This window comes from Sinohyriopsis cumingii, chromosome 5 (assembly GCF_028554795.1).
Source record: "Sinohyriopsis cumingii isolate HCF-2022 chromosome 5, ASM2855479v2, whole genome shotgun sequence".
In the NCBI taxonomy this organism is placed as follows: Eukaryota; Metazoa; Mollusca; class Bivalvia; order Unionida; family Unionidae; genus Sinohyriopsis; species Sinohyriopsis cumingii.
Window position 1 is genome coordinate 58,743,442 of NC_142965.1, and position 11,576 is coordinate 58,755,017.

Below are 11,576 nucleotides of genomic sequence, written 5' to 3' on the forward strand. Positions count from 1 at the left end.
CTTGGGCATGATTTGCTGCTCTTCACAGAACTGACTGGTATTCGGATTTCCACTCCTCTTTTCGACTGTTGCAAAGATTTTTAATACCAGTTTGAGACAGAGCTTTTTTGTTTTTGTTTCTGAAGGGGTTCATTTTGGTTTTTTTTAGCGTTTTTGTCAGTAAGAATGTTCGCAGTTGTACCCATGAATTCATTTTGTCTGCAGTATAAACCCATAGTCTGTTTTCCCAGATCGCAGTCATCACAAGTAAAATTGTATTCAGTCAAATTTGTCGGGCAGAAATTCTTGTCTTTTTTAAAAAAGGATTTTCAAACGTTAGCGTAAAACAAATTATGTGATTTTAACCACCAATTCTGGCACCGTTAATGCTAGTTTTAGTTTTTCCGCCAAAATTCATTACAAAAAATGACCGAAATGACAACTCAAAAAATGACGGTAAATTAGAACTAAAAACGATGCTGACTGGTGGGGTGGGTAAACGGTTTTTGCATGTAATGACGTCTGTCATCGTCACCAGAGGGCAATGGCAGCTGGAAATAATGCTGACCCATGGTCAAACGGACTGCCGAAGTCATTGAGTGCAGTCTAATAAATTATTGTCACCGACTTTGCAGTGGATACTGTTTTGGATGGCGTCTTTGACACGGTTCTGCTACAACTAAATTGGTCCGTCGGCACGTAAGAACAATCCTGTCTTTAGTGAGCCGATTTAACGTGAAGCGTAAGAAAAGTACAGGAAAAAGTTGCTAAAGCTTTACGAAGATAAGCCCCTCTGGATTCTTTAAAAGTTATTTACAGAAAATTATTTAAAAAAGTATAAGTTAAAATCCTTAAAACTGCTGTTTGGCATGATTATGATATCATTTCAAGTCATCAGCTTAATCGGCATGTCTTCCGCGTGATTTGATACGATTTTGTAGTGGTGGTTTCAGAATTTTAGGAGAGGGGCTAAGCAGGTTGAATAGGTTGGGTCTGCGAGTTCTCTGCTTGATTTGATACAGCTTTGTCGTTTTGGCCTCAGAATTATGGGTTAGTGGGATGGGGTCGGTTGGACATGACGAAGTAGGGTCAGTATGTCCTCTGTAGCCAGATCTATCTCCAAGTTAAAATAAACTACTTGATTGCTCGCCTCGTGTTGGATACATAAATGCACATTGAAAAATCTCAACTTTAAAGTCACCTTCCATGACCAATTTCGACGTTTAAGACATGAAATGAAACCAAACGTGATGCATGCTTTCGCTCACTCGTTTTCGGGTAGTTTTTTTATCCTGTAGTGCTATGTGTTGATGTGTATGGTGTCTATCAGATTTTTTGTGGAGGGGGTGCGTAAAGTGTATTCATTCAGAGACCATATTCATTAAAAGCCATGTGGCAAGAGTGAGCGTTGCATTAATATTTGACTTGATGTCGACCAGTGCCACATCGATTCTGTTTTAGCAAGATCGTACGCTACACTCACATATATTTTTTTCTGTTCTGCATCTTTCTTATTGATATTTTAAGCAAAATTAACCTCTGTATAAGACCAAACGTGATGCATCATGCAGGATTCTCAGAATGTTTTTGAGGTTGGTCGTTCGTTCCAGAATAATGTTAACCAAAACAGAAAGTCAGTATTATTTTTCTTCTCCTGTCCATGTTTACTAAATGTTCACTTTAACTGGTAATCAGTTTGTCCACTTTTTTTAACACTGGAGCTTCGCTGTCAGAATTACTGAGAAGAAGACGTGGCACTTTATTCTTCACATTTCAGTTTACGAGTAAGATGTACAGCAAGCCTGCTGAAATACGGGCTCTCTTCCAGCTCATGCGCACATACATGGTTCGCTTAAATGCATTACATGTTTTTGATGAGCTCCTTGCTTTGTATATATTCTCAAAGAAAAAGTAGGTTTTTAGGTGCTTTCAAACTGTATTAAGTATGTAGGTTTTTTTGTTTTGTTAGCATGTATCGTGTTTTTAATTCTCGAACGTTGTCTACTCGCAAATTAAAAGTGGGTATTTGAAACCAGGATACCCACTTTACTGCATACGAACGTGAAACCTTGCGGTATTGTAGCCAAGATACTAAGCAGGTTTCTCTTTATGACAAACTGATATAACTTGCATTGGAATGGCTTGAGCTGGTTTTAATATAATCTGAGAATTTTCAGATAATAAAGGCTCGTCTTGGAGTCTTCGTGACATCACAGTGACGACGACATAAGTATTAGAAGGCATACTGTATCTTTCAATAATTAGTGATCCATTGTCTGAAGGGTATTAAAGTGTATTAAAGTCACATTCAAGTAATTAATTATTAACATCCTCGATCGTGTCCCGAAAAACACTTTAAAAAATAAATTCATGGTGCCATACTATTAATAGCCGACAGCTGACACTTTTCAGAATTTAAATGTATTCTTAGTTTGCTCAGTATAACAAAAGTTTTTAAAAATCTAAATCAAATGTTTAAATGTAGGATTAAACATCTATTGAGTTGGACTAGGATCCATTTATTCAATATTTACACAGCTCTTTCCTTGACACAGCAGTAGATGTCGAGTTGAAACCTAAAGAACCACCGGTGGAGTCGGTAGATAGGGAAGGAGGGTGCTCCTGCTAGACCGCCTTTTGGCTGCTGCTGATGGAACAGACACAAACACACTGAAGATTCTCCTGTTCCAATGTAAAACAGGAATTCTGTTGTAAAGGTGTCTTTGGTTCCACCCAGTTTGAGCGTCGGGTGGCTGGCCATGTTAATTTAGTATGCAATGTTTTTTACCATTGTCTATCTACTTATTCAGGACACTCTCTGTGTAGTATTATCAGTGATGGTCTCAAAGAAGAGCACACATGAAACGAATCAGGGGCGACAATTCCAATTTAACCTGTTAGCCTCGGAAGGATAATGCAATGAGACCAGGCTTGAATGTGTCACTTTTGCTGTTTATATATATATATGCAAGCTATGCTACATGTATGAAACTTCACACACTAGTCCTAGAGTGTAAGTAGACTGGTCTAGTTGATCTTTTTTTTATATGCAAGTTATGCGGCTTGTGTAAAACTTCACTAGTCTTAGTGGTTTTAGTCGACTGGTCCTAATTGGTTAGGGAATCTGTGAATAATTTAGTTAGACTGGGCATATAAGTATCAAGCAATATTCGTGAAAAGTTGACATAAGAAGCATTGTCATCAGAGGTCGCATCTTTTGATGTAAAATGTCATCTAATTTCACCATTAAAAATAGAATTGCAAAAATCAATATTTGTTTTTTTTTTACTAAAGATTTGTTTGATTACATCTGAACCTCTTAACTGGTAATCCTATTGGTATATTGTTTTATAAAACTATTAACAGTTGAATTCTTTTGTACAGAAATATTTTTACTTTTGTCTTATATATATTGAAATAATCAGTGGACCCGGTGATTGCCTGAACTGAGTATTCATTCAGATGGAACTGACAGTGAAGAAGAATCTTCCCAACAATTGATGAATACTTTTTAACTGAAGCGATAATGATAGCAAAATGTATGAGCTAACGTGATACTTAGTGAAGTCTTACATAAATTTGAATGTTGCCTCTAGACTGTAATCGTGACTGGCCCGACATAATGTCTACACATAGTGCCCACTTGATAAATGAATTGTGATATACGCATTCCATGTATTTCGTTGTAATGTTACCAATTTATAGACATTGCAATGTCATCTTGATTGTTATTGTTGTACCATACCCTGCTTTATTGTTAAACTGAGGCCTTGCACGTATGGAAAACCTGTTGTTCAGTATTAGTAAATGCATTTTGACATTGTCTTTGTGTTTTAAACACGTACACGAGTCTGCACATATGAAAGTGGGAGAGCAAATATTGATGTTGCTTGTACGTCTTTTTTCTGTATTGAGGAATATAGCTGAACTGGGATAGAAATCTGACTATAATACAAAGAATATACCTTACATATAGTGACAACATAATAGTTGGCCCTTCCACCGCTATACTTGCAGGAATGTCAAGGCTTATCTTGAGCTTATGTAAGAATATGTGTCTGATTCTTTAAAATGTTTTCAAATTTCCAAAAAGTGTCATCTTAGAATTTTCTGCATGTACGAATTTAGAATGCTAGTTTCCCTGATATAACGGGGTGTGTGGGAGTATTTGTATTTAGTCAGTTCATCACTTCAAGATATTCGGTTTAGCTGGAAACTCGAGTAGTCATTCTCAAGATCATAATTATTGTTAGTTGCACACAACTCAAAATAGTTCTCTTGTATATACGTTTCAATTGTCATCGTTGCCTTTATCCTTTAATTCCTTCATTTAAAAATATTACTTTTAAATTGTTACTGAAATCTGACAGCAGAGCAGTTTTATTAACTTGGTCAATATCTCGTTGTCTTAGCCTGCCGTTCATGCGTTGATCTTGACCCTGTGACTATTTGGCAATATTGTATTCTCTGTAATCTTTAGGACATTTATTCTTGAATTGTAATAAATGAATATAAGAAGATAATTAAAATAAATCTTGGGAATCTAAAAGTTTCCAAATTGTATCCAGGAAAAAGTTCTTTGTACTTTCCAAAATTGTTAGACTAATATGTCTAACAATTACGTTTGATTATCGACCCGAGTTCCCCTACCATGCATTCAGATAGCCATGCTACCTGATTTTGCCTAGTTATATGTTCTTATCTACCAAGGACCGTGTTTCTGCTTCATAACGCAGACAGTTAAAATCCCCATCTTATAAGTTTGTATCCACTTATTCAGTATGAAATCCAGTTTAGACGTGAAAACGATATTGATTCCGTGATCAGCCTCTTTCCCCAGGTACTTAGCCCATGGGTCATAGATTAGAAATGATTGACACCCATATTAGGCATGGAAAGACCAGTTCTGATCGGCAACAGACATTGGTCCTTTTGTTTGTTTTCTTGTGTGGGTTTTTTTTTTATTATTAATATTTGGGGATGGATTGTTCTGCCCCAACCCATCTATACTTGAATCTAAGATCATATATGACGGGGCATGTGGGTTGAAAAGCTAGGGATATTTTTGCAAACAATCTTGAGCTAAATTTACGTTAATTTAGGAACTTATTATCAGGTTTAAGAGAACCTATCTGATTCATATCAAGAACCGAACAACTTATTTCAATTCTCTAAACATGAACACAAATAGACAATCAGGCTACGGTGTTTAAGTCGGGATTTTACAGCTTTAAAAATCCGTGTCATTTTTTTAATCTGTTTGCCAGATGTAATTATTTATATTCTTTCTTGGTTTATGTTATCAATACATTATGTATATTGACCACAAATATATATATATATATATATATATATATATATATATATATATATATATATATATATATATATATATATATATATATATATATATATATATATATATATATATATATATATATTGTTTCAAAAATCCTTCTTACATATATGTTGGGGGGATCAATAGCATTATGCATGTGAGTTCCAGGTATGATATTGTATACAGTGGACAATATAATTGCAGCACGATCGGAGTTATATTGCGGCCTACTAATTTCAAGCTGATAATAGGGTTTTACATGTACATGTTAATATTGTTGAAAATATTCAAAAACTTCAATTTAGGTATTTGATGCAAATCGCAGAAACACAGTTAACTAGAATTATGTAAACACATTCTTACGTTTATACTTTCCGCAGCCTATGGGGGTCTGGACGAAATTTTATAATCAATGTCTTGTCATTGTCATACAGAATTCTAATAGGAAACCAGTCAGGGTATTTTCTTCTGTTTTCATCAACATTTTTCACAGTGTGAACTATCTTGATGTACACCATTATGCCCAAATCACAGTAGCGTTCCTCTTTATAATAAATAGCCCTAGTTTAATTTATTGTAGATCATTAACTTCTTTTCTCCTTAGGGCACATCGTCAAATACAGAAATGAAGTCCATACTTTTGTACATAAAACATGCTTTAGATAACAAACATATTATTTGCAGAGTTATTATGATATCGTCACCAGCTCAACAGCTTAAAGTATTAAATGTCAACATGATATTAACAAGAACATATGCAAATAGCTTGAATAAAATAAAACAAAATGGTTGCCTTTCTGGTCATTATCCCAACGTTTAGCGGTGAAAATTTATACCATCCGTCTGTCTGCTGCAACATCTCCCAAACCGTCGCGTGGAAATTGACAAATGTTTGTTGTTATGTTCCCCATAGGATAATATCGGTACGACAAGAGTTCTACGTTTCCAACCCCGGGATCCTCGGGAAGAGGTTTAATGTCACATACACAAAACATTAATTACAGTGACATTTTGAAGGGGAGGGATATGGAATAGAGAGAAAATGGCAAATGTCTGGAGTATGCAATTAAATGTGTGAGGATTTGCAGTGACGAATCATTGCAGTTGCACTTGTTTCTAATTATATAGAATGTTTCATATTTTTTACATTGTATTTTGCCACGTCATGTCCCTTTTTCCTTGACATAGCATTAGATATTGAATTGAGACCAAAAGACCTGCCTTTTGAAACCATCGAAGGGGAAGGCAGCTGCAACACTTGTTAAATCAGAACGGTGCCATCTGTACTATCGAAACAAATAAAAACCAAACATTTTAAAATGTAAATTATATATATATATATATATATATATATATATATATATATATATATATATATATATATATATATATATATATATATATATATATATATATATATATATATATATAATGATCTAAATTATTCCAGAAACCATTTTAAGACTACATGTTTTTGCAGCGTATTATTGGTGTACACTGAGGATTTTGTGAATAACTTCCTTTGTATAAACTAAACTTATGCTAACTGATTTATGTTAATGCACTTTTGGAACATTATTAAGTAGTGAATTTTGGAATAGAATAAAGCCTGTCTTAAAAAAATAAAAAAATCTCCTGCGAAATTGATTTTATGCGCCGGTTCATACTCGTAATATTGCACAATGTGGAACGACTTGGCATTATATGCATAAATACCAGGGCAGATGGCGCACCCCTACCCCAACATCTCAAGCAAAAATAAAGCGGGAAACAACCAATACGTTTCTTAAAGTATTTTTTTATAGTTAGGTGGTAAAAGTTATGCTTTGGAAAGGTTTAAAATACAGGAGTTTCAGGGACCTTCGCCTCCTGTGTCCCCACTGGGGTTTTCATACTACTGATCTCTTACATACTTGATTATCCCCCACCCCACTTTGATTACCCCTTTTTACAAGTCCAGCCACTTAATTTTGAGGTCCTCTTGTTAATGAACTGAAATCATTGTAATGCAGCAAACATGGTTATCCGCGTTACATTGATGGCTCAAATATATGATTTAATTTACCGAGTATTCTGAACATTCTCTGCAAAATGTGTATAACAATGAAATAACTCAACTCAGCATGACGTTAAAAGTTTCGCTGTTTTTCCCAGACCAATATCTTGATCTAAGAAAGAGAACCAATAACATGATAGTAGAGTATATCATAACGATTATTTATCCTTTTCTCAATAACGTCCTCGTATGTTGCCACGTGAGAGTAAGAGTTTACATTGTAAAGGACTTTGTATCACTGAGGTCGGTTTGGTGACTGTCACTTAGCTCGTTTCTCTTTTCCACATTTAACATGTTCTTACTGAGCTACACATCTATTTGGTTGAGTGTATCATTTATTCTAGTAAGTCCCATGCAGATTTAGGAAACTTTTTCAGATCTTCTCAATTATCCTACGATGAAACAACGCAAATACATTTGTAGTTTCTCCCTCGACAAACGAATTTTGCACACATGAAGATGTCATGTGTTTTCTGAATAACTATTCCATTTCCTATTTTTTTTACCACCTTCTTTCCTTCTAGAGGTTAACATTGCAGAATAAATATTGTGGGGGTATATGATGCAAATAAAATACACATATTCAGATTGAAGAAGTGAGCCAAAAACTACATCATTTTTACGGTGCCTTTAACTTAAGTGGACACACACACACACACACACACACACACACACACACACACATATATATATATATATATATATATATATATATATATATATATATATATATATATATATATATATATATATATATATACAAACACAAAATAGATACTTCATAAAAATCTATAGAAATGTAAAATATGAACACGGTGATACTTCACATTTACAAGAGAACTGTGTTATACATATTGGATAAGGGGCCCCGAGAGGCCGAGTGGTCTAAAGCGCTCACTGTTACGGATCACTGCCATCTCACATGTCTGCGTGGGTTCGATCTCGGACTCCGCCAATGTGGGCATGTGAGAATGCTTCCCAGTAGCTTCTCGTGGGTCGGTGGTTCTTTCCGGAGATTTCCCTCCACCATTTATACTGGCCGCCATGTAATGCCTATCTTGTGCTGAAAAATGGCGTTAAACACTATACCAACTACATATCGGTTGAAGAAGAAACCATTTAGGACAAACAAAGTTCACAAAGAATGTCCTATATTTCTTCTTTTATCAAAGGTAATGCATATTGAAACGCGCAAAGGGATTACGTTTGATACAATGGACAGTGCAAGTGCGAAATATATTGTAGTGTTGTGATACATTTCAAGTTAACAATTATATGTATACCAGTCAGAATGTAGGGAGTCTGGAGAATAAAATAATTTAGCAAATAAAGGACAAAATTATATATGTATGTATGTACGCATAATATTTATTATTTTATCCATTTTGTATGTCTTATTATAATAGTTCATTATTGTTTTTTGGCATAGCAATTATAAGTTTCAGTCTTCTCATGAAACAGTGAATGTATGTATGTGTGTATGTATGTATGTATGTATGTATGTATGTATGTATGGTATTAAGTTTCATTAAAACTTTACATTACATTTGCTTATGTTGTACGATTTGTGTGCTTTTGCTGTTAAACATGTGATGTTTATTAAATGCTTTCATTAAATGACATGCATTCTTTCGTTTTCCATTTTAACAAATACTCCAAAGTTTCTTTTTCTTTTTATCGTATATAAGAATGAATCTTTCTATGCAACTAGTTTAATTTAATTATACAGCGGTCATAATGAAAATCGTTTGTCAAATGTATGTAAGATTTTTAATGTGCAGTTTTAAAAAAAAACAACACGATATTCTAACAAAAATATGTGGGGTTAAGGCCTCGGGCCCTACCAATGTGGGTATGTGTGTAATGACCGGTGGTTTTTACAGGACCTTTCTCCGCCAGTTATACTGGCCGCCTTGTATTGCATACCAAGTGCTGAAATATGGTGTTAAACCCATAACAACAAGAACAGAAATATGTACTTACATGAGCTAAATACTATTTTGAAATTGAAACGGCGACAGGAACGGTATAGAAGAAAAGTAGCATCTTTAATAACTGCACCCTTCCCTCCAGTATCTAAAATTGGCCACAAGAAAACCAGATAGTAATATACATGATCTGGTTCAAAAGATTACTCCAATTGATTTAAAAAGAAGACATGTTACCACACAAAAAATAGAATTGAATTAATCATACGGTTAACGTACTATAAATGTGATATAGAAAAAAATAATATATTGTATGCAAAATAATTAATCGAATAGCTAACATACTAAAACTATGACACGGAATGTAGTGTGTGCATAACTCGGATCGTTAAGGTTGATTCGGGAGCGTACAATAATGTCTACAAACAGAAATATGACATTTCCTATGGAGTTGGTACGTGGTGAGGATGCAGTACATACTATCCACGTGGACAGACGCTTTGGTTATTGGACTGAACATTTTGGAAAGATTTAGGACACAAATTAAATATAGCACTTATTTTGCTTATCTAAGTAATTACAAGTGATGTATATAGATTGAAATAATTCGACTGAAATGACACAGTAACGACTCACACATTACAAGTGAGGTCTAGATTGAAATAATCCGACTGAAATGACACACTCTTGAGTCATTACTTTACAAGTGATCAAAATTCCCTCTAAGCTGCGCGCACGCGTGGCCGCGCAGCTGCTCAGACATCCCCGCGCAGCTGAATTGTTCTTTGCGCAGCAGATCCAAATTACCAAATATTCTATCCAACATTAATGCTCAAGTCACCGTAATGCTTGCACAATGCAGCGCGCATAGCGCACACATCTACCATTCACTTAGAGGGAACGTTGCAAGTGAGGTATAGATTGAAATAGTCCGACTGAAACGACAGTCATGACTCGTACAAGTGAGGTATAGATTTAAATAGTCCGACTGAAATGACACAGTCATGACTCGTACAAGTGAGGTATAGATTGAAATAATCCGACTGAAATGACACAGTCATGACTCGTACAAGTGAGGTATAGATTGAAATAATCCGACTTGAATGGCACAATCTTGAGTCATACATTATAATTTTAAAAGTTAAACAAATCAAATTGGTGAAAATGTTTATGGAAATTTATTTTCACATCTAAACAAATAGTTCTGAAATATATTTTGAAAATATTGCTATTTAAATAAATCAATGACGAAGACTTCGATAGCTGATTGAAAAATTCCATAAAAATTTAGAGCAAAAAAAAAGTGCAAACCCATTTGAAATAAAAAATTAAATTAAAGAAATATTTCCACAGACAGGTTACTAAAAGACTTAGCGATTCGTTTAAGAGTGATTTAAATTAGCATATATTTACGGCAGCAACAATCAAGATTTTTATATATGTTCCAATAATTTTGAACCATACTTTAAAAGACCAAAGTTGGAAACATTAAACAATTTGGTTCTATAAAAGTAAAGCTAGATTTCCTGATAAATGTATATAAAGACCAACAGAAGAAGGAGAGAAAGTCTAAACGTAATGGACAGAGCTGAGCTGGATAATGTCATATAACCTTTTTTGGGGTAGGGGTGGGGTTGATGTTTTGGGCAGAGACAAAAGACAAAGTATAACATTTTGTTTTTCATTGTTGTTTTCTTTCTTCCCTGCAGTAGAATCTGTGTCAAATTCATCAAATGATCATGTAGAAAGACCATCAATATGCAGTTCATATCGATAAAATCATTGTTTTAATAGATGGCTAGTAAAAGTAGAGATGATTGGGACAATGGAAGCTTAATGTTTTATGCTTTATGTAACTGTTTTAAAAAATAATACAATGGTGATGTGGACGTCCACGTCGGGGTTGCAGGAAAACTATAAGTAAACTGTCAGAGTAATCGACACAAGGAAAGTTGATAGTATTTATTTAAAATGATCGTCCTTACGGCCACAAAGTTGGCCTCATCACAATTAAACAAACATGGCCTGAAAAAAATGCTTTTATTAAAAGAAGAATACGAGATTTTTTCGATTTTCAAGAAATGTTATCAGAGCATAAAAGCTGTTACAACATAGATAACTCAATAAATATAGCGCCTCGAAACCATTTGTACAATTTGTAAAATGATTAATACCCAATAAATGTCTTTGAATTTATGTATTGACCACTCCAGATGCCTAGTGGTTAGAGCGTCTGTCTCAGATGCGGGAGGTCGTGGGCTCGAACCCTGGCCGA

General features: G+C 34.6%; 1 protein-coding gene across 3 annotated transcripts in view; it reads left to right on the forward strand.

Moving 5' to 3' along the window:
• Nucleotides 1-6,706, forward strand: part of LOC149799243 (ras-related protein Rab6) — a 58,169-nt gene extending 51,463 nt beyond the window's left edge. The window contains exon 8 of one of the 3 annotated variants that reach the window (XM_089958517.1): nucleotides 6,512-6,706. In XM_089958517.1, the coding sequence (XP_089814643.1) occupies nucleotides 6,512-6,582 (71 nt within the window). In that variant the 3' untranslated portion in view covers nucleotides 6,583-6,706. Of the gene's footprint in view, nucleotides 1-2,537; nucleotides 6,109-6,511 lie in introns of those variants that run through there. The other 2 variants (XM_089958519.1, XM_089958521.1) reach the window with 2 other exon arrangements.
• The last annotated feature ends 4,870 nt before the right edge of the window (nucleotides 6,707-11,576 follow it).